The 26,977-nt window shown below is 38.3% G+C and overlaps 1 protein-coding gene across 1 annotated transcript in view; it reads left to right on the top strand.

Moving 5' to 3' along the window:
* The window catches only part of KIAA1549 (KIAA1549 ortholog), a 152,352-nt gene that overhangs the window by 61,211 nt on the left and 64,164 nt on the right, over positions 1-26,977 (top strand). Inside the window, exons 3-8 of the mRNA XM_027842356.1 lie at positions 6,536-6,624; positions 9,529-9,706; positions 11,585-11,712; positions 16,324-16,507; positions 19,088-19,147; positions 22,437-22,582. Of these exons, the coding sequence (XP_027698157.1) occupies positions 6,536-6,624; positions 9,529-9,706; positions 11,585-11,712; positions 16,324-16,507; positions 19,088-19,147; positions 22,437-22,582 (785 nt within the window). The remainder of the gene's footprint in view (positions 1-6,535; positions 6,625-9,528; positions 9,707-11,584; positions 11,713-16,323; positions 16,508-19,087; positions 19,148-22,436; positions 22,583-26,977) is intronic.

Here is a 26,977-nt window from a genome sequence, read left to right as displayed (position 1 = left end):
AAACCAATGACTAGACAACAGCTATTCTTCAATTCTTCATTCACATTCAGATTTAAAGGCCAACTGTTATCTCAGTGTGGATGGGGACGGGTCATCTTTTAAAAAGGAGTTAAAGCCTTAAGCTAAAACTGTAAAGGTCCTCAGCTGAGCATTTCAGGGTTAGTTGCTGAGAAGGGACTAAATGGTTTGGAGCTAAAGGTCCATTTCATTCTTGAGCTTTAAAAATTATTTGGGAATTTAATTTAGCCAGTGCTGTGCTTTAGTTGGTAAGTGGATGTATGTAACCCTGTACTCCTGTAACCTGTGGATTCAGAGCCATTAAGGGGCTCTGCATTTCACCAAGTCTTTACTTTAAAGATGGGGAAACTGAGGTGACATGGCTACCAAAAGACCTAAACCTATATCTCTCAATTCCAAATTCCTTTCTACTAGCTTACTTTTTTGAGCAATTGAGTTTTTTTCTCTTCCAGACAACACTTCCTAGAATCAAGTGGGACACTGGGGTCTGTGGGGAAGTGTAGTGGAAAAGATACAAATCTGAGCTTATTTAGGAGGTGGATGGTGCCCTGGTCTCATTGTGGTTTAGTCAGAGGTACTTCATAATTACTCTAAATTCAACCCTACCACAATCACCAGATAAAACATCATCACTGCAGCTCTCCAACCAAGAGATATCTATAGAGAACTTCATACGTCCCTAGCCCTGTGCTTGTAGTATGGCAGGGTCTAAAGCATGGTTTAGTGGCAGGCACAATAGATTTGGAGTAAGATGATGGATGTTCAAAATCTGGCTCTGCCACCTGCCACCAGTGTAATCTTGGGCAAATCACTTAGCCTTTCAAGGATTCTGCCTTCTCTTCTTCAAATTATAGGACTTGGGCTAGCTGATTTCTAACATTCACTGTAGCCTCCAATCTATGATCCTGTGAAAACATGACACACAGTCCCTGACTGCATGCATAGACAGTCTGGTCGGGGAGACAAAATACATATTCATTCCGTGAGCAGTTGAAAGCTAATAATAATAACTAGCTAGCATTCATATAGTGCTTTAAGGTTTGCAAAATGCTTTACAAACATGATCTCATTTGATCTTTACAAAAACTCTGAGAAGCAGATGTTAGAATTATCTCCATTTTATAGATGAGAAAACTGAAGCAGACAGCAGTTAAATGACTTGCCCAAGATCACACAACCAAGTTTATGAAGCCAGATTTGAGCTTAGATTTTCCTTACTCCAGGACCAGTACTCTATCTACTGCGCTACCTAGAAAGCCATTGGCTTTGTGTTGTTTTTTTTTTTTTTTTAAGGTTTTGCAAGATCGTTACATTATCTCACTTGTGTCTCAAAAACAAGCCTGTGAATTGATTATACAGCAATGGCACGATCATACTCAGCTGCAGGCTCTGCAGCACTTTGATCACATGCGAGTAATCATTTATTCATGTAAGAGAAATCTGTTAAGTACCAGTGATCAATGACTGAGCCATGGACCTGTCAATCAGAGCCATAGTTACAGTTCCAGGGGAGCATAGAACCCCAGAGGAAGGAATTTGACCTGTTAAGAGTCCACATCCAGTAAAGTGAGGGAGACCTTGATCATCCCAAGAGAGACCTATCCTTTCCTGGAGGATATTATTCTGCCAGTGACTCTTAACAGTGAAGTAGTCCTAGGCAAAGGATGATTCTTTTTCTGGAGTGAGGGAATTCCCTCTGAAAGTAAGAGTTTTGGACTGTGAAGAACTTTACCTTGGGGATTTTAGTTAGCTACTTAATCTCAGGCAACTTCCAGTTAACAGGAACTCATTTGTCCTAGTTAGACAGAGGGGCAATTTGATTCACTCTTGAATTTGTCTATGGTGTTGTTTTTTGACCAAGGCTTTCTATCTGCTTTCTTTTAATTCAACAAACTTATTTCATTAGGGAAAGCTAGCCCTTTATCTTATTTTTACTCTGCATGTAGACACAGTCTTACTTACAACATAGGCTCATATTCCCAGCCTTTGGATCTTCCATCTTGTACAAACTTCTCCTTGTGCCCATCATCTACCCTAAAAGAATTTTAAAAAATCAGGTCCACACTTTATTGCTGGGTTTTTTTTCCATTCAGTTGTGACTTACTAAAGCCCCAGTCCTGCCTGAATACCTCTCTTCTGGTCCATGGGATCTAATTGTAAATAGAGTACCTAATCCATAATAAAAATATATTCAAGACACTGTGCTAGATTCTGGGGAAGGAAAACAAGGATCATTCTTTACCCTCGAGGGACTAAAGAATACCAGACAAGCCTGGAATGCTAAGCTGGGGTGTTTGCACTTAGGATGGGACATATTTAAGTAGGAGAGTTACATCAGAATTATACTTTAACATATTATTTCTAAATATGATATTGTACAGGATTGGTTGGGAGAAGAGACTAGAGGCTACATGACTACTTAGGTTTTTGTAGTAGGCCAGATACTGCTTTATCTATAGCTAGATATTTAGCACGTACTATGTTCCAGGCACTTGTGGTAAGCACTGAGAATACAAATAAAGCAAGATAGTCTGTACTTTTAAGAAACTTCTCTATAGAGATAGACAAAACAGAATGGAGATCTTGAAAGCTGGGGGAGAGGAAGAGGAGGGTACCTGTGCAGAAGCAAGACAGTTGGTAAGGAAGTGGGAAGCTAGGAGTGAAGTGAGCAGCATGGCTGGGGCATCTCAAGAAATGGAGATCCCAGTCAGAGACTCACCAGTCAGAAGAAGCAGGCCTTAGTCTGGCATAACCACTGTCCCTAGGTGGTCAAGGCAACTGGTGAAAAGGTTGAACAATCCATAGAATGAACAGAACTGTGAGTGAAGAAATACAAATTAATAAGCAATGTGGGCTTAAAGAAAGGTCTTAGCATTAGGAATAAACAAGAAGGAATAGAGAACAAAAGAAGGAAAGACAGTAAGCATTTTTATGGTGTCTACTATGTGCCAGCCACTACGTGCTTAGCCAAAGCTAAACATTTTGCAAATCTGATCTCATTTGAATGGGAGGGAGAGGTTGCTAAGGAAGAATCAATAGGCATTGATGAGACTGGATATTGGTGGATTTGAAGGAAAAATAAAATATGAGGCTTTCAAGTATATTGTGATGTTAGTAGTTTAGCTGAGTGGAAATATTAGCAGGCAGGTGTAGAAAAAATCCCATGTGTCTGTGGATAGAGACCTTAAGTCATAAAGTCAGGGCTAGAGATAGAGATTTAAAAAATCATCCTCAGTAGAGGATGTTCTGTTAAGCTGTGGAAGAATATGATACCACCAAAGAATGATGGTGATTCATGAGGATAACTAACATTTATATAACACTTTATAAATATTATCTTATTTTATCCTTATAACAGCCTTGAGAGGTAGATGTCATTGTTGTCCACATTTTATAGATAAGGAAACTGAGGCAGAGAGAGGTAGTAACTTCCTCACGGTTATACAAATAATAAGTATCTAAGGCCGTATTTGAACTCTGGTCTTCCTGACTCCAGGTACTGTGCTGTGGGCCCCTACTCTACCTAGCTGCTACAAAAGCATGGTTCAGTGGAAGGCTCACAGGATGTCTTCTTCCTTGTCTTGATCCACTTGACACACTGGTAAGAGGACAGATTACATATAGAGAAGAGAGGTACGGGCAGAACTTCAGGGTTTGTCCACATTTAGAAAGAGGAACCAGCAGCAGATATAGAATTGAATAAATGTGATCATAGCTGGCATCTACATAGCACTTTTAGGTTTGCAGGACATTCTATGTACAGTATGAATGAATGATTTTAACCTGGAGACAAAAATGCCTGAGTAACAACTTAATGACCATTCTGAAGAATATGAAAGGAGGATATTGACTAGTTGTTAACATTTCCCAAAGAACAAAACTAAGGGAAATGAACAGCTTTGAGAATTAAACAGATTTACTTTGTGGTAATTATGAGCACAAGTGGAGTTTGAGGTTTTTGTCATTCACCAAGAGGATTTTTTTAAAATGAGCTTCTATAGGACTCTACTACAATCTTTTTTTTTTTCTTTATGTAAGAGCATTTGGAGAAACCATAAGGCATTTTGTACTGCAGTGCCATATGTACACTGATTATACTTTTTTTCTGTATACTGAAGTAACTTAATCCCAAGTTATACAATTTTATGTCCATAGTGCTAATTTAGAGACTTGAAGGAAATCTAATTGGTTAGAAAAGACAGATGTCATGTTAATATAAAAGCAAAAAATTTGGTACTTCTACCACCTAATGGTATGATTGAATATATTTATAAATAAGTTAATAACAAATAAGTAATAAAATAATAAGTATAATAAAATAACAAAAACTGCTTATGATTCCTTTTATCTTAAGAAAAACTACATTTCCTTAATGTATTATTATACGAATCAAAAAGAAAGAGATGAAGATAGTGAGCTGTGATAGAATAACAATCATAAGCAGTTTTTGTTATTTTGGTCATTTACTGAGAGAATGCTTTTTTTTAATGGGCTTCTGTAGGACTCTGCCACATTTTTTGGGGGGGAGATGTACATAAGGGCATTTGGAGAAACCATAAGTCATTTTGTGCTATGGTGTTAATCTGTGTGCTGATGATATTGACTATCGCTGTGAGATAGGACAGTACAGGTTTTTTTTAATGCCCATAATGCAAATAAAGAAACTGAAGCTCTAAGAGGTTATAACTTGCCCATGGTCACACAGCTAGTAAGTGTCTTAGGTAGGACTTGTTCTGTGTTTGACAAACATCAGCCAAATGGTCATTTCCATGTACGCGGAACAGAAGAAGAATTGTATGTGTAACTATAAATTTCTGTTAAGTTCAGCTTGCATTTTTAAAAAATGAACATAATGAATTCAACATATTAGTTTCAAAGCTATCCTGGTTTTCTGTGTCTCTTTCTGAATCTCCCTCTGTTCTCTTTTATTCCTTTAACAAATGATCCAATGACCTCATTTCTTTTTTTTTCTTGGCATCTCCCCAGTTAGTTCCCTCTCCCTCCCAAATTCCTCAACTCTCATCAAACAGTTTTTTCAAGTGCCCTCTTCTGTAACAATAAGTATAGCCAAACAAAACAAATCAACACGTTGACCATTCCCAGAATATATATCTCATTTTGTCCTTTGAGTCCTCCATTTCTCTGTCATGGTGGGTAGCATGCTTCATCAGCAGTAATCAGTTATTGGTTATTGCGTTGATTGTTGTTTTTCTTCTTAATGTTGTAGTTATTATATAAATTGTTATTCTTAGTTGATCCCACATCTCCTGACTCCAAGTTCAGCGCTCTAAGATGCCTGAAATCTTTCCCTCGGCTCATCTCATGAGTTATAGAGAGATGTTGTTATTTTAGCCAAAATGATTAGTAGGAGTGGAAAACTTTATTTTTTAGGATCACAAAAACAAAATAAGTTGAGGATCACATAAATAACAAGCAACTTATTTTAATGGGGGGAGAAAAGAGAGAGAAAAAAGAGAATGTTTTATTTTTCTCTTAACTTAAGAACCACGAACAGAATCTTCTATTACATAAATAATTTTTAAAATAGTTTTGTTCTGTATTGTGGCAGGTTAAAGAAAAGAGACAGAAAAGAGAAAGGAAGAAAAAATTAGAAAAGGAAAAAGGAGAAAGCTTTTAAAAGTTTATCAAAGTCCTAAGAGATAAACATTTAATAATCCCATTATTTTTTGAGGAAATAATATATCCTATAATTTTTAAAGGCATGTTCATTGCCAGAATATATATTTCACTGATTATATGATCTTGGGTAAGTTATATAAACTGTTGGAACCTTACTTTTTTTTCACTGTAGAATGAAGGGATTAGATTATATGAAATTTTAAGACCCTAATACCTCTAAGAATCTATGAGTCTAAATGTCTTAACTATTATCTCAAGTTTGAAAGCACAACTATTCTTAAACTCACCTTTTCCCACCCTCATTTTTAGTGATGAAATTCTCTCAGTCCCTGGTTTAGAAAGAGGGGAATGTAGTTTCATTATGTAATGAAAAATATTGTCTTATGTCGTAGTGTAATCTCTAGGGGCTTTAAATTATTGCTACTGAAGTGTTTACATGCAATGTTTGATTTTTACAGCTCTTGGCATAAAATTTATACTTTGGCATTTGCTATGAAGGTCAGATACAATTCATGAGCCAGAGATTCCCCACCCCTAATAGTTGATCAGTGCCTCCTTTTTGGTAGGTTGTCTGAGCAAGTCTTTATGTATCTATGTGACACCTGGAGTATTTCCCCCCTGGTGAAAAGAACCTGTTAGGTTGTTTTAAATATGTTGAGCTGATCATTTGAGCAGTGTAGTTACCTGGTAAAATTGGATTTATTTTTGGAAAACAGACATTAACTTCTGCTACTTTCATAGTTGATGTTTTTTACTTTAAACATCTTAATGCTTTTGGAGATATTGGTAGATGGAGGTCCAAAGTCATAGAAGCAGTTAGTCATCTATAGTGTATTCCTTTGAAACTAAGGTATTTCTTGATTGGCTTCATTTCTAGTGCTGGCCCGAAGAGCTGTGCAGGAATACATCATCACAGCGATCAAGGAAGTGCTGAGGGTTCACTTCAGCCGGGCAGTAGAACTAGAGGTAAGGAACCTTCTCATAGGCATCTCATATTGGAATGTTAGAATGGACCTATGTCTGAATGAAAAGAAGTTGATATTACAAATGAAAATAACTGTGTTTGCTCTAGCCACATTTTTCTTTTTCTCCTGTGAATTTTCATATGTTTTTGGTGCATTTCTTATCCCTGTATTAAAAATTTCTTTATATATGGTAGTATATGGAGTAATCATTTTAAGATTAAAAATTATTTCTACCCAAACTTATAGGGCTCCTGGGTGGGGAGGGCTGTGTGGAGTTGGAGTTTTCCTGAGACAACTCTGATTCTCCCTTGTAGGGGACCAGAGATATGCCAAGAAGAAAGGCTCCTGGTGGCCCTCACCCTAGCTGGGCATTTGAGCACCTTAATTCTGGTCAGTAGAAAAAGCATGACAAGAATGGGTATAAATCACTGGGGCACTAATCCCATTTTCTCGCTCTCCCTCTCCACTTGTTGCTCTGGCAGGCAGAAGCATGGAATTTACTTCTGTTGATGTCCAGACAATGACCTGTCAGCTTTCCTAAATTAGGGTAATTGTGGTTCAAGGTGCTATCATTCCCTTATCTTGGTGGGTTGAACAAGATGCTGCATTACCAGGAACACTAGAAAATTAGAAAGAGAGAGAGAGAGATAATAAGAAGATAATCTAATTATTAAAATCAAGAAAGTTGCTATCTAAAGGTGAGGGACAAGGCAGACAATTAGAGAATTCAGAGTTGAAGGGGACCTCAAAGATAACTTACTCCAGCCTCCCAGACTATGAAGAGATCCCCTCCATGGTATCATTGATACATGGTAATTCAACCTCTGAATATCTTTAGCGATAGCTCCTGGGATAAGGCAACCTATTCCATTGTTGGTCTTTTCTATTATGTTGAGAAGAAATATACCCACCTCTCATTAGGCCTAGTTTTGCCTTCTGGACCAACACAGAACCAACCAACTTGTCATTTTTGAAGGCATTGATCATGTCCTATGTTTCTTGTTTTCTTCTTCAGGCTAGATACACTTGTTTCCTTAAGTCATTCTGTGGCTGGTATGGTTCGATTTCTGGCTCTCAATTTTCCACAGTTTTCTTTTCAACAGTGTAGTTTCAATCTTTCTTTTAAAATGTAGCACCTAGGGGCAGCTAGTTGGTGCAGTGGATAGAGCACTGCCCTGGAATCAGGAGGACCTGAGTTCAAATCCGGCCTCAGACAAACACTTGAGCTTACTAACTGTGTGACCCTGGGCAAGTCACTTAACCCCAGTTGCCTAAAAAGTAGCACCTGAGGGCAGCTCAGTAGCATAGTGGATACAGCATTGGCCTTTGAGTCTGGAGGATCTGAGTTCAAATCTGGCCTCAGATACTAGCTGTGTGACCCTGGGCAAGTCACTTTACCCCCAACTGCCTTACCCCCAAAAAATGTGGCACTTAAAATTGAACATGATTATACAGCCCTCTGGATTGATTAGCAGAGTACAGCAAGACTATTTCTACACATGATCTATGTACTAATTTTCTGTCAATGCAGCTGAGGTTATATTATCATTTTTTTACTATCTGTCTCACATTGTTGTCTATGAAACTTGTGGTCATTTAAACTCCCAGACCTTTCTCATACATACTGTCAAGCCAGAGCATCTCATTCTTGTTCATTATTTTTTAAATCCTAAATGCCAGACTTTACATTTTTATCCCCTTTGAACTTAGTCTTCATGGTTTCATCCCAGCTCTGTAACCTTTCTGTGTCTTCTTCAGCAGAAGTGTCAAAGAGAACAAGGCCATGTATGTTGTCATCCAATAGAAACTTGCACCAAGTGAAACTGGTGTAACATTTTGAATAATGCACTGAATAATAAATTGACACACCAGGGATAAGGTTGTTCAAACATTTAACAGCATTATTATCCAGTCCACATTTTGTCCTCTTATCTACAAAGATCTTTTGTAAGCCTTTGATGCTTTGCTAAAATCAAGATTTGCTGTGTCTATAAAAATCCTTTGATCATACTCTAAGGGACAAATTTATTGCACACACAAGCAGACGTAGCATTTATGTGACAGGCTAAATAAGTACAGGTCTGGGGACTGACTGTGGAACTTGAGAAAGGGGACAAGCAAGAGAGGTTAAAGGGTAGAGATGGATGCACTGTATAAGTCCGTGACTTGTGTCAATTAAGGGAGGGTTTCTTGCAGAATCTGTGCAAATCTAACTTAAGGGTTCTAATACTGAAAGGATGTGATTTGGCAGTAAAGGGAGTAGGATGACCTCAGCAACTCTGAAATTACCTTTGCTTTTTTACCCAGCTTATTGTTGAAGCTCAGAATCCTGAGGAACCATCCATTTAATTAAATGGTTTAACATTTTATACAGATTCATACATGCACATTCTTCCATTTGGTTGTCCTCTTGTCATGCCTTTTCTACTGGCCATCATCCCAGTACATCACCTGCATTTATTAACTCAGGTGAGCAATTTCCTGCAGAATTAATGCTACCTTCTGGAGTGGTTTAAATGAGTTGCTGGAAGAAAATTATTTCCCCAACCAGCACTTCACAGTAGTATTCAACTCGCCAAGATTCTAGCTTAAGCAGTATAATAAGTAGATATACAAAATCCCCTGCTTTCCTCTTTCCTTCTTGATGTCCATGCTTAGGTCAATTTGTACAATTTGGGGGAGGAAAGGTGCTTTTTAGTAACTTTTGCAAATGATAGATTGGCATAAGTGTGAAACCAATGATTGAAGTGAAAATGGAATTATCTAGAGTTCATTTTGCCTCCAGTAGGAAGCAATTAAAAAGAAAACAACTTATCTCCTTTTAGGTTTGCCTCCTGATGTTAGTTAATAGTTGCCTCCTGTTTGATGGGAATTGCTTTCTTTTATATTTTTTTCATTCTTATAGGTTTATGAAATTTTCCCCGACTTCTCTTTCCTGGTTACTTCTGGTCCTTTCATTTACACAGCAATTGCTGTCATAAATGTTCTTATAAATAGCAACCTTGTCCGGGATCAGGCTCCTTTGATTCTATCAGTGCAGCCTTCCTTCACTGTGCCAGATTCCAGATTCCAAGTTCAAACAGGTGAGTTTTTCAAACAACATTTATCTTTATTTCTAAAGGGGCTTCTGGACTTATATTGTGAAATAATGTGGGTCAACCTCCCTTGGTCAGTCACTCAGTAAATATTAAGTGCCTACTATGTGCCAGGCATTGTGCTAAGTGCTGAAGATTCAAAAACAGGCAAAAGACAGTTCCTCAAGGAACTTACAATTACAAAATAATACAATTATTTGCAGCAGTTTTGCTTTTACACATGGAGAAATGTTTTAGATTGGGTATCTCTCATAAGCATAATTTCCATCTATTCTGGTGGGGAAAAGTTATACATGAGAGGTCAGATTTCTTTGAGTTCCACTCAACAAATGTATGTACATGCAGATACAGACTGTTCCACTAGTCATTCATTTAGCATATGATTAAGTGCCTATGATATACAAAGCATAAGTGCTAGGTCCTGGGTGAGATACCCCAATTTGTATAGGAGATGGCCCCTGCCCTCACAGAGCTTCCAGGCTAGTGGGAGGATGAGACACATTTATAGATTTGTAAAAGTACACTGTCATGTAGGATAGGTACAAAACAAAGATTTGATAGATGTGTGGCTGCTCAAATTTCTTACCATCAAAATAAGGTTATAAAGAAGAAATAGGTTATTAATAAATATAGGTGTAGAATGTCTTAATTACTATGGCAGTAGATAGAATGGCAAATTCTGCATTCCAGAACCTCTTCTAAACCCTCAGACTTCATCACCAGTGTGATGCACTGCCACAGATCTGCAGGTATAAGGCATGAAGCAGTTGAGAAAATTATCTAACTAGGGGGCAGCTAGGTGGCAGCTAGGTGACACGATGGATAGAGCACCGGCCCTGGAGTCGGGAGGATCTGAGTTCAAATCTGACCTCAGACACTTGACACTTACTAGCTGTGTGACCCTGGGCAAATCACTTAACCCCATTGCCTAGCCCCCCCCCAAAAAAAGTTATTTAACTAGAAACACTTGTACATGGCTTCTGACAGAGCAAAAGAGACACTTAAAAACTTGAAGTAAGGGTTCTCCACCTAGTAAATTCTGAGGTGAGTGCTTATTTTAGCTAAAGAGTTGCCATGGTCCTTATTTGACTAGTAAAATAGAACTGGTAGAAGATGTAATGTAATTTTTTTCAAGTTGTGTATGAAACTTGCCTCTTAGGTATGGTTTTATTTTGACATCCAAATAGTTGCTAAGTATGAGCGTAAGTTTAAATTTCAGGCAGTCAGCTAGGTGACACAATGGATAGAATGTCTGGCCTGGAGTCAGGAAGACTCCTCTTCCTGAGTTCAAATCTGGCCTCAGATACTTAATAGGTGTGTGACCCTGGGCAAGTCACTTAACCCTGTTTGCCACAGTTTCCACATCTGTAAAATGAGTGGAGAAGGAAATGGCAAACTACCTCAGTATCTTTGCCAAGAAAATCCCTATATGGGGTCACAAAGAGTTGGACATGACTGAACAGTGCCACCAAAAAAAAAAGTGCTTGGTGAAAGGCTGAGCATGAAGGTAGTTCTCAATTGAGGGATATCTGGGACAACTTCATTAAGGGGGTGGCATTTGAACTGGGCTTTAAAGGATAGGTAGGACTTAGAAGGGGGAGGGAGAATGTTGTAGATGTACTAGCAGAGGCTTTGGAAAAAATACCCTGTGTGTTTTGGGTTAAGTGTGGCAGAAACAGTTTGTGGAGAGGAGTAATACCAGGTGAAGCAGAAAAGCTAGCGTGAGGTTATGTGTCCAGGTCCTATGTTTGATGCAGGGAGGACACAGAAAAGAATACATCACAGTCCTGTCCTCAAGAGCCTGTCTTCATCGCTGTCTTCATGTGAACTGTGATTCTTATGAAGAATTGCCTTTCTTCTTTCTAGTCCTTCAGTTTGTGCCTCAGAGTGTGGACACTGGCTTCTGCAATTTCACCCAGCGCCTTGAGAAAGGCCTCATGACAGCATTCACTGAAGTAAGAAAACATCAGGGGACATACAACTTCACGGTGCAGGTGAGTCCCTCACCTCAGGAGAAGCAATACTCCAGCCCCTAGTTCAAAATTCTGAAGGTTTACTTAATGAACTCTTGTGAAATCATTTCCTAGCTAGGTCACAGTTTGATCCTGTCCCCCGGGCAAGGAGTTCTGACCTTTCAAGTGGGTTGAACCTGTCCCAGGCTGACTGCTCAACCAGTATTCCACTCAGCTAAGTCAAGACCTTGGCCTCCACTCTCAGTGGTACTGCATTAACTCTGTGTGACCTCTGCAGTTTGAGTGAGGTACCAGGTTAAGGGAATTGGAGCCTGAGATCCTGGCTCAAGTGGATGATGGCAGCCAGCTCCTCCTGGTCATCTATAGTATCTATCTATATATATAGTGAGGATGAAGGGTAATTTTTTCTTTTTTTATTCTGAGACCTCAGAATCCTCAGGAATCATGAATGTGTTAAAAGAAATGTTGCTAGGAAACATGATCAATATGAATTTATATATCTGGGCTATCAAATGTTAGCTGTCACAGTTTTCTTATACTTACATCTTGTAAAAAATGACCTGTGGAGTGGAGGTCAGATTAGCACAAACCTATATAGGGAAGCAAGTTTACATACAGGGAGTAAAGAGAGTTCCATTCCACCTTTGTCCTTGACTATATAATAATAGCTGGTATTTATATTAGCATTTTAAGGTTTTGCATTTGGGGTAGTTTACATAGATCATCTAATTTAATTTTCACAATAACCTTGTGAGATAAAGTGCTATTATTATCCCCATTTTCCAGATGGGAAAATTAAAGCTGAAGTTGTAGGTTAAGTGGGTTAAGAAGTTAAATGACTTGCTCACTTGTTTTGACAGAACCTACATTTTGAAACAGGATTTAGACTTGTCTTCCTGACTCTGAGGCCAATGTTCTGTGCCCTCTGCTATCTTTTTGTGCCGCTGTGAACCCAAAGTGGAAGTGTTGAGTGTAGCTCCACCCTCTTGGTTCTGTTTGGCATATAAAAAGGGAATGGGAGTTACAAAGGGGCTCTGGTTCATGCTTCTTTTGTGAACTGTTCTGATGTTATCTACTTGTGGCTTTTAGAAATACTTAGGAAACCGCATTAGGTAGTAGTCACACAAGCTTCTAATAACCAGGCGGTTATTTACTAAAAACATTCATAAGTCTAATGGGTGAATAAAATCACGTAGAGAAAATGATCATGGGTTGCTCTAATCTTCTCTGATGTTACACTACAAGTGAACTTAATGTAATCGAGCCACCGAGAGATTCATTCATCCAGAAGCTGCTCTTTGCTGATGACAGAACCCCTTGAAGTGCACACAAAAGAAGGCATGTATTTGATTGTGGGCCACTTTGCAGAATCAATGGGGTGCTGAGACCTGGCAGTAAACCCGAGGAAGACAAAGCAGTGTATCAGTTCATTGTCAGGGAAGCCCTGCCCACAGCCATCTTTTTTTTATCTGTAAGATGGGGCTGCCAAGCAGTTACTAGATTCTATTTCTGCAGTGATCCACCAAGTAGATGACGAATCAAGAGCAGCTTTTCTTCTGGCAGGGAGGGTACAAGTCAGAGGAAGTAATAAATTAGTGGTAATGTCCAGCCTCTTCTGTGGTTGATAAGAAGTGAACTTTTTGCTGATGCTGCATCTAGGTTTTTGAGTTGTCTTTATGGAGCCCTCCTGAAAACTGCCTAGAGAGGATCACTAGCAACTGGGTCCTAACTTGGATTCATTTCTGTAAGCATTGAAACAATGATTATTACACCAGAAATGTAGTGTCTTGGGCAGGCAGAAAGGATGAATGATAAAATTTAAGATTCTACTTTTGTCAATTAAAAACAGAAACCAAAACGCCACAAATAGTTGATCCTATAAAGCAAAATGTAGCTTTAAATGCTCTTCTCCAAAAAGATGTTTCCCATGCATACATATGCTAAAAGGTGGGCTCAAAATCCTGACTCACATATTTACTGTCTGTGTTATTTTGAGCGAGTCACTTAACTTCCCTGGGCCTCAATTTCCTCATCTGTAAAATGAAGGTATTGGACTAGATGACCTTTGAGGTCCTTTCCACCTTAAAAGCCTATATACTTAACACATAATAAGTGCAATGAATTCTTTTTCATTCATTTCATAGAGGACCGAAGGTGGTACAGTGGGGATAAGCATTGATTCTGGAGCCAGGAAGAACTGAGTTCAAATCTGGTTTCAGGTATTTACTAGCAATGTGATCCTGGGCAAGTCATTTAATCATTGCCTGCCTCAGTTTCCTCAGCTGTAAAATAGGGATAATAATAATAGCATCCACCTCCCAGGGTTGTTGTAAGAATCAAAGAAGATAACATGTATAACCCTTTGCAGACCTTAAGGTGCTATATGCGTGCTAGCAATTATTATTTTCTAAGTTATTGGGAAGTAATAGTGATTTTTTTTAAAAAATAGAAAGGATTACAGATATAGAAGATAAGTTCCTTGACCACAATGATTAATTTCATTTTTGTCTTTGTATCTCTAGTAACCATCATAACCAGGCTGGCATAGAGTAGTTGCTTGTTGAATTGAATTGAATGGATGGTCACAAGCTCTTTTGTGGGGAAATGAAATGAGAGGAGAGGGCAGAGGAAGCATTTCAGAATTGTTCTGAAAAGCATCTTTTAACAGGGGAACAGATCTGTGGACTGCTGCAAAAGATCAGCCTAATGTGTAGAAGTCAGGGTTGGGGCATCTGGTCTGGAGTAAAAGCTGTGAACTGCCTGCGAATCTTGAGTCAGTGGCAGGTTTCAAAAAAAAAAAAGCAGCTTTAGCCACAAAGCAAGGAAATTACTGATGCTTCTGGGTGTTCCCCTGTTTTGGGAGGGTGAGTGAGTATGTGTGTAGGGGGAAAGACATAGAGAGAGAGGGAGAGATCCTCAGTAGCTGAGGATGATGATACACTCTCAGTATGATTCTGATAACTAATGTTGAATGCTCAAAGATACATTGACAACTAGGTGGTTCAGGGGATAGATTGCCGGACTTGGAGTCTGGAGGACCTGAGCTCAAATTCTATCTCATACTTAATATTTATGTGACCCTGGCAAGCCACAGCTTCTCCCAGCCTCAGTTTTCTTATCTGTATAATGGGAATAATAATAACACCTACTTACTGGGGTGTGGGCAGCTAGGTGGTACAGTGGATAGAGCACTAGACTTGGAGTCAGGAAGACCTGAGTTCAAATTTGGCCTTAGACATTTACTAGCTGTGTGACTAGGTGATGCAGTAGATAGAACACTGGCCCTGGAGTCAGAAGGACCTGAGTTCAAATCCAGCCTCAGACACTAGCTGTATGACCCTCAGCAAGTCACTTAACCCTGTTTGTCTCAGTTTCCTCATCTGTAAAATGAGCTGTAGAAGGAAATGGCAAACCATTCCAGTATCTTTGCCAAGAAAACCCCAAATGGGGTCATGAAAAGTCAGACACAACTGAAATAACTGAATAGCAGAAGAGCTATGGGGTAATAGTGAGGGCCTGTCAGGGAATCCTCTCCACTAAGAATAATGGGATCTCTTGGGCTAGTCATGCCTATTGGCAGGGCTCTGATCACTGTGGGTCAAAGATTTGTTGTTGAGTCATTTTTCAGTTGTGTCCTTGTGATCCCATTTCGAGGTTTTTTTGGCAAAGATACTAGAGTGGTTTGCCATTTCCTTCTCCAGCTCGTTTTACAGATGGGGAAGCTGAGGCAAACAGGGTTAAGTGACTTGTCCACGGTCACACAGCTAGTAAGTGTCTGAGGCCAGACTGGAACTCTGGAAGTTGTCTTCCTGACTCCAAACATAATTCTCTGTTCCCTGTGCCACCTAGATCCTGGGTCAAAGATGGGAGACCAAAATGAAAGCAAAGAAATGTATCAGCGTGCTTAGGAACTGCTTGGTAGCAGCTTCAACTTCCTAGGGTGCAGATTTAGTTATATAACTTTTCAGGAAATAAAGCTTGCCTGGAATATATAGCCAATCAGTAGCGTTCTGAGGCAACTTAGGATATGTAAGTAGCACCTTTCACAGTAGGGAGAAGGTAGAGAAAGGGGAAATCATTCAAGGGAGAAAGGGGGTGGGAGTCCTGGGGGAACATTTGCTGTTCAAATGGTGAATTAAAAGACATTCCCTGTTCTAGGGGAGGTGACTAAACACTTTTACAATTGTAAAAGAAGTCCTTTTAGACAAAACTGAAGGGTTGAGATAACCATTTAGAAAAGACTGCAGGTGTCTCTTATCCAAGGACAACAAATAGTTGTTCCATCAGTGAATGAGTCTATTCACTTAACATAGTTTGTTATATTTTATTTCTCCTTACTTTCCACTGTCAGGCCAGGAGGTGGTTAGGGAATGTCTGCATTGTTAATTGATCAAGATGTAGTGAAATGATTGTAGTTCCTATACCACCACCCTTCCCTCCCACCTCCCCCAATCAAAAGAGAAAACTTATTTAAAATGCTTTGCAAACCTTAAAGCAATATATAAATGCTAGCTGTTATTATTAACGAAGTAGACAGCTGTATAATAAAGTCAATCTCTGTCTTACTAAATTCCACTTTCCCCTTAAAAACCAGTAACAACAAAAAATTCAGTTCTTGCTTTCTTCTTTCAGATACTGAATATAACTCTGGGGACATCATGGACAGCTCCTCGCCAGGGACCAGTGAATATTATCTTTGCTGTTAAAAGCAAGAAAGGGTTCTTGAATGGATCAGAAGTCAGTGAGGTTCTCAGGAACTTGAGTATGGTGGAATTCAGTTTCTATTTGGGCTATCCTGTGCTGCAGATTGCTGAACGTGAGTATGATGTGCCCTTAAAGGTTCAGAACATTGACTTTTAAACTTTGTTTCCTAGAACATAGGGTTTTTCTATCCATTAAGAAGTCTTCCATTGAGGTGGATGATGAGTAAAGAGATGGGCAATGTATCAACAAAAGAAAGCCTGGACTCTGGGAATCAGAAAACCTGTGTTCTTTTCGTAGATTTCTACTAGGTAGCTGTGTAACATTTGTACCCCTCTAGGACCTTTTCTTCATCAGTAGAATGAAAAGATTGGCCTAGAATAGAGATTCTTAATCTTCTTGTGTGTCATGGATCTCTTTCTCCAGATTATGTTTTTAAATGCATAAAATAAAATATGTAGGTTTAAAAAGAAAACTAGTTATAAAAAAAAAAAAGCCCAAACAGTTCATGGACACTGTGTTAAGAACCTTTAGACTAGATAATAGATCTTTAATGTCTAGTGTCAGTACTATATGATTCCTAAGAGAAAGTGAAATAGTAATAATAATAATAGTTCACATTTAGATAGTACTTTACTGTTTACAAAGCATGTTTCTCATTTCCCTGTGAAAAAGGACCTTCAAGTGTTATCACTTCTGTTTTGTAGATAAGGAAACTGAAACTCAGAGTGAGGTCATTTGATTTGCCCAGGGTCTCCCACTTAGCAAGAGTCAAAGCAAGGACAGAGAACTCTAGTTTTTTTATTCTAAGATCTGTGCTAGTTCTCTGGCACCACTGCTGATGGTGACTGTGTTTAGTTTGGGTTTATTTCATTGTTTTTGTTGTGGTTTAATTGTTTTTCAGTTGTGTCTGACTCTTCATTACCCCATTTGGGGTTTTCTTGGCAAAGATACTGGAGTGGTTTGCCATTTCCTTCTCCAATTCATTTTACAGATGAGGAAACTGAGGTAAAAAGAGTTAAGTGACTGGCCCAGAGTCACCCAGCTAGTCAGTGTCCATGGCCAGATTTGAATTCCAGACTCTGAGCCCTGTGCTCTATCTACTGTACCACCTAGCTGTCCATCACCTCCATGCCTATTCCATGCTAGCATAAGGGCTAGAATTCCAGGTCATGGAAAACAAGAAAGAAGGATTCCATGGTCATAAAAAGTTTCAGAACCACTCCTCTGAAGGGTGATAGACTTTCTGGGGGGCAGGGGAGGAGGAATTTGGTTTATCTTTCTGACTTACGTATGATAAAGATAGAGGATCTGTACATGTAAGTTATCCCTGAAAGTGAATAGGCTAGCTGAACGGAAATTTATGCTTCTCATTTTTCTGAAGTTAAACTTCATATATTCTTAATCATGCCAGGAGTTTAAAAAAAAACTCAAACAATTGAATTTTAACATATAAAAAATTTCTAATCTTTAAGAATAATGTGAGTTGAGAAAATTTTATCCTGATTTGTATTTGGAGCTATGCAAAAGGGAGTTTATAGAATTAAAACTGCAAAATTGCCTGAGACCTCAGAAATGTTTTAGTTCAAATTGTGTCATCTCACCAAAGTGCTCCTCCTGCCTCTGCTTGGGGACCTCTAGTGGCAGGGACTTACATTCTATTACACACTCTGGTGTAAAGTGCCCTTGGGCTTGAACTCAGGAGACCTGAGTTTGAATCCCAGCTTCGATGCTTACTAGCAGTGTTACTTTGGGCAAATCCTTTGGAGCTTCAGCAAACTCGTCTGTAAAACAGGGATAGTATTTGTATTGCTTACTTTACAGGATTGCTATGAAATTCAGCTAAGATGATTATATGTACATGCAGCACATTAAAAACCAAAGTGCTACAGAAATTTGAGCTTTTTATTGTTCCCTGAAGTTGTCCATTCCATCAAGCTATTGATCCTCCTTGTATTTTCTGTCCATTGTTCCTAGTTTTGCCTTCCAGGGCCAAGCTAAAAACCCTTAAAGACATGTGAAGAGAGCAGTTATTTTTTTCCCTAAGTTTTCCTTTTCTCCCATCTAAATATCCCCAGTTATTTCAAACATTCTTTGTGTGGCATTGTTTGGAGTCTATTTATTGTCCTGCTTGCCATACTTTTTTTTTGAAGAAAATTGTTATCAGTGACATTTCTTGGCACATTTGAATTGAGAGGCAATATGATACAATGGAAAGATCCCTGACTTTGGAATCATAGGAAGTGGATTCAGATCCTGCCTCTGGCAGTTACTATCCCTGCGACCTTAGAGAGGACACTTATCCTCTAATGAGCTCAGTTTCCTTATCTGCAAAAAGAGAGGTCAGAAGATGTCCTCCAAAGTCCCTTTTGCCTCCAAATCTCTGATCCTTTGAATATCTTCCTACTTCTCTTCTTACCCTTCCCATAAATCATAGAAGACATACTTTCTCCTTGAAGCTATTGTGCTCTGAATTTGTTTACAGTCTATGAGTACACCAAGCCATCCTTCTGTGCTAGCATTTTGAAGATAAGAAAAAAACATGTAGTTGGATATGTTGTGACTTTTAAGCAGTATTCTATCCTTTCTGTCTTCCTGGCTGCTACACACACACACACACACACACACACACACATTCTCTCTCTTTCTCAGATATTCTTCCCCTCCAACTCTCTCTCTCTCTCTTTTTTTACAGCCTTCCAATATCCACAACTCAATTTATCTCAGCTGATGAAGTCATCTTGGGTAAGAACAGGTATGCATAGCCTTCATGATACTTTGAGGACTCTGAGATTATTTATTTACTAAAAAATCAGGAACAGAATTTATGGAGAGATGTTAATTTTGTGGGCCCAAATCAGTTGAAGATGAAGATGCCTATGAATTGGTTTTCTCTACTTTTTTTCTTGAGAAGAATTTTTTAGAAACCGTGTAGCATAATAAGTAAAGAGCTAGCCTCTGAGACAGAAGAAACTTCTTTGGATACATACAAACTGGATGTTGCCGCATGAATTTCTTCACTCCTCTGAGTGATTGCTGAACGATGCTGATCAATGTTGACCTGCATTGGTTGAGAGAGTTTCCTTGATGGGAGTTCCTTATATCACATCAATGGATTAACAGATCTGGTCCAGAAAAAAAGGGGGGGGCATGATTTAAGTGTATCCATAAAACACATTCAGAGTGGTTCTTGAAGCATACGGGTAGATTTATTGCCCTACAGGTATATATTTCTCCCCAGTCCTGAGGACTCCAGCAGTCAGTATAATAAACAGCAGATAAAAGGCTTCCCGGCTTGAGTCAGACAATGAACAAAGAGATAAGACAGTTTAATACAAGTTAACCTGCAGTTGTATGCCAACTGGCAGTGGATCAAACAGACATCACAGTATATAGTTGTGGGGAAAAGATGGGCAGTCTGTTTGTCTTGTTAAATAGAACCTCCTCTAACAGCCATGAATTGAAGATGACTACTTGCTTCTCAGATTGGTTTGCAAGAGTTCGAATAAACTTAGTTAACAAAGAACCACTAAATTCTGAGAAGATATTTGCTCTAAACTGTCCCTAAATAGCAATCTCCTTTCTAGCATTGCTGATGAGTAGCCATCCAATCTCAGCTTGAAGGACACCAGGGATGGGGAACTCACTTTATCCTCAAACAATCCATTGTACTTTTGGATAATTCTTATTGTAACAAAAAAAAAAAATTTTTTTACCTTACAATGGTCTAAAATTTGTGTCCCTGCAAAATCCAACTATTGCTTTGAGTTTTGCTTTCTGGAACCAAATAGAAGTGGTCTGATCCCTCTTCCACCTGACATTTTTGTCAGCTGTCCTGTATCTTTTTAGTCTTTCCTTGTCTAGGCTAAACATCCTGAGTTCTTTCTGCTGGTCTTTATCCGGCATGTTCTTCATACCTCACCATCCAGGTCACCCTCTGGTTTGTTCTCCCTAAAATATGGTACCCAGAATCAAACACAGTGCTTTAGCTGTGGTCTGAATGTAGTAGGAATATTATCTCTCTCGTTGTGGACACTGTGCCTCTTGTGCTATAGCCTAAAATTCAAATGGTGCTTTTATTTGATATACCACACTATTGACTAATTTGAGCTTTGAATCCATTAAAAGGCCTATATCTTTTTTCTTCAAAGACTATTGTCCTGCTATGTCTCCCCTATCTTGTGCTTGGTTTTTTTTTTAATGCAAGTATAGGATATTATGTTTATCACAATTTAAAGTCTTCTTATTAGGTTCATTTCATCAACCTAACATTTTGAATCCTGACTTTGTCATCCAACATGTTATCTCTCTATTTTGCCCACTTTTGTGTTATTGATAGACTTGATAAGCATGTCACCTATGGCTTTATCCACGTTATATTTTAAAAGGTTGAACAACGCAGGACCAAAGACAAATTTGGGAGCCATTCCATTAAGACTTCATAGTGATCTGTTAATGTTTATTCTTTGTATTTGGTCTTTGAACCTCTTTGAATCCATCTAGCTGTAATGTAGCTAGTTCATATCTCTCTCTTTGAATGCTTTACTGAAATCCAGGTATACCATATCTTCCCTTAAGGATTTTCCAATCTTTATTATTCTGTGTTCTTTTGCTTAACTCTCTTTTAGGATTGTACTTGGTGGAGGGTTTAATCATGAGTTTATTGGAACTCATATGCTGTATAAAAGCAAAATTTAACACTAAAAAATTGTAAATGCTCACAAATGACCCTTTAATAATATATTTGAAGATTTTGCTGACAAGTGAAGTCAAGCTTACTGGTCATGATTAAAGACTTTATTCTCTTTCTTTAAAAAAAAAAAAAAGGTACAGCCTTTGCTTGTCCTGTGGCTCTATTTCTTTACTCCACTATTTTTCAGAAATAACAGACAGTAGCTAAGAAATCACTTTGGACAGTTTTGTTTTTTTTTTTTCTGTAGCCTAAGTATTAAAGTAGCTCATCTGCACCTAATGCCTTGAGGGCAGCAGCTAGGTTCTTTTTTTTACCATCTCTTCACTTTTTTTTGAGTGAGGAGGTTAATATAGATGTTAATACTTTCTGTTAACCATTATCTTTCTGTTTTACAATCTGAAAAATATTTTTCTTGTTAGAGAAAAAAGGAGAAAAATAAAAATTGAGTAGTTCTGCATTTTCTTCGTCATCCATTATTATCACCCCATATACCATGAGCATTTTTCAAGAACCATGAAATTGAAATGATGTCCAGTTCATGGGAAAGGACTGGAAATTCTTGTTTGTTTTTATCTTATAGATAAATACTCATAGAATTTCACTTAATTTACTTTCCTCCATCATTATTCCCCTACCTTTGTGATTTTGAAAGCCCACAAAGTCTATGTTAAACAGGTTCTTGCTATCCTCTGCCCACCATGTATTTTTTTTTGGATTTTTAGGAATATGGTCTAGTCTCTTCTTCTCAGGCGTAGATACTTAATTAACATTACTAAGTTCCCTAGCTGTTTTTCCTCTTTCTTCTCTAATTTATGTCGGTGTCACATCTGTAGCCCTCTCAGACATGGACTTAAGAAAAAAGGGAGGAATCTCAGACTACTTAGTCAGATACGGTGCCCGTCTCTGAATCTAAATTACAGCTTCATCACAGACTCTTTTTTGCCATGTGGCTGTGTCCCATCTCTAGTTTGGCAGATGGGCATGACCCAGAACATGAGCTGCCCAGGGGAAAGGCAAATACATGCAACAGGAGCTACCCTGGGCTGCCTTTCTGAAGAGGTTGACCCATCATCAGAGGAGAAGAAAAACACTGCAAGACCAGCCCTGGCTGTGCGAAGCATCCTACCTGGGTCCTTCTCTTTCTCTCCCTTCTGTTGCTCAGCATCTGCTGTATCACAAAAGGCCAGATTCAAGTGTACCAGCAGAAGATTGTGCATAGCTCCCACTTAAATCTCCTGGCTGTTAGCTGGCACAGACTGCCCTACCCACCTCCTTCCCTTCTGTGGTTCATCTACTTTACCTTCTTCTGGGTTAACATATAGGATCCCTTTGCATTCTGCTTTAACCTTAGTTCTCCTGGGTGTCTTCGAGAGGCAGCTACAAAATGAAGTGTTTCCAGCCGAAATGGAACGGAAGCTGGCTCAGTTGCTCAGTGAATCTTTAACCAGAAGGCGGGTGTGGAGACGAGCCACCTTTGCAGGAAACAATGTGGTGCAGGTACTTAAATTAAAGTGGGGGTGGGGGTGGGGGTGGGGGTGGAAAAAGGACAGAAATGAAATTTTGCCTTGAGGTATGGTGTTGCATTGTAATTAGGAGATGGCATGAGAAGGTTTTTTATTTAAACTAGTTGCTGTTTGGGATAAAATTATAGCAATTAAGAATGTCATTGTTTCAGTTTATCTTGACAGCTGTTTATTGAGATTGATTTTTGTGCCATGTATGGTATTAGGCCTTTTAAGGAAATGCAAAAAAAGTTTTGTATTGATCTTAATATGAGATGACTTTGAGTTTAAGGCAACCTTACTTGTCAAAGAACCTTTTTTTTAAAAGTATAAAAATGTACTTTAACATGTGAAATGCAAAATATTATGGATTAGTGTTACTTATGTGATATTCATAAATCTGGAAAGAACCTCAGGAAATTAGAAAACCTAAAAGCTCCTGCCTCTCCAAAAGTGTCTCCCCTACACTGTCTGATTTTGAAATTTTCACTTCATTATAATTTTACCAGTTATAAATTGATTTGATTTGGTACTTACTAAGTTCAGAACTTAGAAAGTTTATAAAAAATAATTTTTAAAATGAATCAATTTGGACACATGATTTCTTTTAAAATTCCATACCCTTGGAATAGTTGGTACTATAAATAAATCATCCATATTTTACAGATTACTTTTTAATTTGTAACTATATAACATACAGGGCCACTGGATGGCACAGTGGGTAGAGTGTTGGGCCTGGTATCAGAAAGACTCCTCTTCCTGAGTTCAAATCTGGCCTCAGACACTTTACTAGCTAGGTGACTCAGGGCCAGTCACTTAACCTCGTTTGCCTCAGTTTCTTAATTTGTAAAATGAGCTAGAGAAGGAATGGCAAACCACTCCAATATCTTTGCCAAGAAAACCCCAAAAGGGGTCATGAAGAGTCAGACACGACTGAAAAATGACCAAACAACGACAATCTGACACAGGGAAGTGGTAGAATGGAGCTGAGAGAGAAGGAAAGAACAGTTTTGGAGTTGGGATGCCAGACCATTGTGGATTACTGGAATGATAAAATGAGATCAGAGTCTCTGGAGAGTTTAGGAAAGAATAACTCCAAAAGGAGGGTCATAGTTGTGGTGGTTTTTGGAACTAGGGGTAACTTAGTGTTGAGGTTGGGAGACTTTAGTGATGCTCTAGTCTAACCACGTAGATTTTGCAGATAAGGAAACTGAGGCCCAAAAAGTATTACTCAAAGTTACAAATCAAGGAAGTTACAGAACTTGAGACATGTTGAGTTTAAGGTGACTACAGCTCATCCCAAAGAATGTGCCTTGTAGCCATCTGAAGATGGAACTGAAACTCTGGTAGAGGTCAAGGCTAGAGTGGTCAGTCAGGTTGAAGCTCTGAGGCAGGCTTAGTTTATCAAAGGATAAAACTCAGAGGAGACTAATGGAGTAAGAACCATCCCTTGAGTAATGTCTCTAGATAGGAGGAATGAATTTCTCAGATAATTGAGGCTCCTCTCTTTGTGCCAAATCTTTTTTTTAATCACCGTAAGTATTTTAAATGGAAGTTTTTCTAAAATGTATTATGCAATTTCTTCCTTTCACAAATTGGTTACTTAACCCTTTGTTGATGCTTCAAGATCATCACTCTAAATTTTAGGTGATTTACTGTGATTTAATAGGATGATGCTTTCAGGAACACACTGAGGTGTGTGTAGGTTGTTTGCCCGTATACAGAATAGAATGTTGATGTAGTATGAACAAGACAAGAATTAGACCCCACTTCCTAAATTATGTTCCCTCAGCTATTACTAGAGCTTGTCTTTCTTGTCTTTCACTTGTGTTCACTTTATAATGAATGGACCGCATATATGGGCTCTCCTGAAGTTGTGTTCCCAAGTCATGTGAATTATGGTATAGTTTGAACTCGGTGACCATGCTGCAGTCCTGAATTTCTGAAAGGCAAAGGAAAAAAGAGGTCTTTTTTGGGGGACTCATTTATCCTTCAGATAAATGTGGCGTTTCCCTGGCTTTGAAAATACAGCCATGGAACGTCTTTTTGATTCCCTGTATTCACCTACCTATGGTGCTTCCAGACCGTCCATTTCTAAGCCAATGCATTTATTTGAAGAATGAATTGACGTACAATGCTCTTTGGAGTTCAGAAACTCAGAAATTTCACATTGAGAACATCGAAGAGACTAGGATCCTAAAATTCAGACATTAAGTAGGAAAAAATTAAAAAGAAGAGTTCATAAAAATCACCCATAAGAATACTGGAAATTATTTCAAAATACATCATTAGAAATCCAGGAAAGGTATATGCTAAGGATAAGAATATTAGGCACTCCTAATTTTCTTCTGCATGGTTAAGCATCAGAGTCAAAGAGATTATTTCAGGGGAAAAAAGAGTGTCTTTTTTCTAAGTATTGAAAGATCATACCAGTGGGGGAAAAGTATGTCAGGTTAAGTATAAATTTAAATTTAAAAGCTTCCATGAAAACCTTGTAAGATACCACAAAATCCGACAAAAAGGGACTTTTTAAATAATAAGAAAAGGATACTTAGAAAATTTTGAAATTTGTTGGATGGAACAAAGAACGTATTCAAGAATAAAAAAGAAATAATTGAATTCTCTGCCTGGGTCTTCACTGAGGAATCTATTAGGGAGTATAAATTATCACTTGAAAATGGACAACCTGAACATCAAATAACAATCAGTTCTTGTGGTGTTGTAATCCAGATAGACAAAGTAAACATAGATAAATTACCAGGACTGGATGGCATCCACCCAAAAATTGAAAGTAGTTTGGAAATAAAATCAGGGGTGGTGATGGGGGAAGGCCCTTAACCAAAATGTATAACTGACCATTGCAAATAACCACCATATTGGAGGACTGTTAGATTGCAAATATTATCCTCATATAGAAGAATGGTTCCAGAAGGGATTCAAAGAATTACAGATTAGTGAGTCTGTACTGGCATAGTCTATAATAAAGGATAGAATTGCTGAATATTTACACCAAAATACCTCATTAGAGAAAAGTCGACATAGTTTCTATAATTGGAAATCATATCTGGCTAATCTATTAGCCAGTTCTTTGAGGGGAAGAAGGGTCAGAAGGAGAGAGAAATAGCTACAAGCTTGTGATCAAGGGGAGCAAGGTATGTCTTTGACTTTGATTTTTAGAAAATCTTTGACAAGTTTTTTTAAAAAAGTGTGTTATCAAAATTGGGTTATGATTGGATTAAACGACATTCTCTTAAACTGAAAACTGAAAAAAAATGTAGATTGTGAACCTAAAAATCACTAAATATATATAGGACAGAAAAAGAAGATTATACGTGCAATTGCAGATCTCTACTAAGTACAGTGTGCTTTTATTTCTAAGTATATAATAAATTTAGCTTATAACTTTCAAAGTTGTCCTGCTTCTTTGTCCTTGTTTCTGACCTTAGTTTGATTTTCTTTTCTGCATTAAAAAAATAATTCCTCCAAGGGTTTTGTTCTTCTTTTTTCCCTCCATGGTAGAAAGTGGGGTGAAGAGGAAGAGAAAATAGATTTTTGTTCATTAAAGGTATATTTTGAAAATTAAAGTTATTCAGAAAACAAACAGATAAAAAAAACTTTGCCTCAGTGACCCTTTTTTTTTTTTTTGCTACCCTATCTTATCTTCCTTTCCCCTCCACTGGAAAAAAAGGGGACCTTTTAAAAATGCAGATGAAGTATTGGTTTAAATAAGGACAGGAAATATGGGACAGGAGTAAATGGACATTCTCTAAGTAGAAACACATAAAGAACAGAACTCTCCAGCTATTGGTAATAGGATTGTCGTTCAGTCATTTTTCAGTTGTGTCCAACTCTTCATGACCCCATTTGGGGTTTTCTTTGCAAAGATACTGGAGTGATTTGCAATTTCCTTTTCCAGCTCATTTCACAGATGAGGAAACTGAGGCAAACAGGGTAAAGTGACTTGCCCAGGGTCACACAACTACTAAGTGTCTCAGACCAGAGCTGAATTCAGGAAGATGAGTCTTCCTGACTCCAGGCCTGGCAGTCTACTGTGCCACCTAGCTGCAATAGGATTAATATTAAACAGTAGCTTTTTAAATGATCTGGAGAAGTGAGTCTGCAATGAAAATTCCAAGTTTGGTGACATTAAATAAACTCTTCAGGACAATGAAGGAAGAGCTAAGACATTGTAGAGAGGTCCCCTTGTAATAAATCTGTGCTTGTGTTTAAAAGAGTGACAGATATGTTTTAATGAGAGCAAGTATACCTAAGGTTAAAATTCCAAACGATGTATGAAGGTCATAACCCAGAAGAAAGACCCAAGAACAATTGTAGATTGTTTCCAATATGATGCTATAGCCTGAAAGGTCAATGTTGATTATTATGAAGA

This window comes from Vombatus ursinus, unplaced genomic scaffold (genome assembly GCF_900497805.2).
Source record: "Vombatus ursinus unplaced genomic scaffold, bare-nosed wombat genome assembly UNPS02014870.1, whole genome shotgun sequence".
Lineage (NCBI taxonomy): Eukaryota > Metazoa > Chordata > Mammalia > Diprotodontia > Vombatidae > Vombatus > Vombatus ursinus.
Note: the sequence above shows the minus strand (reverse complement) of the source record. Positions and strands in the feature narration are given on the sequence as shown.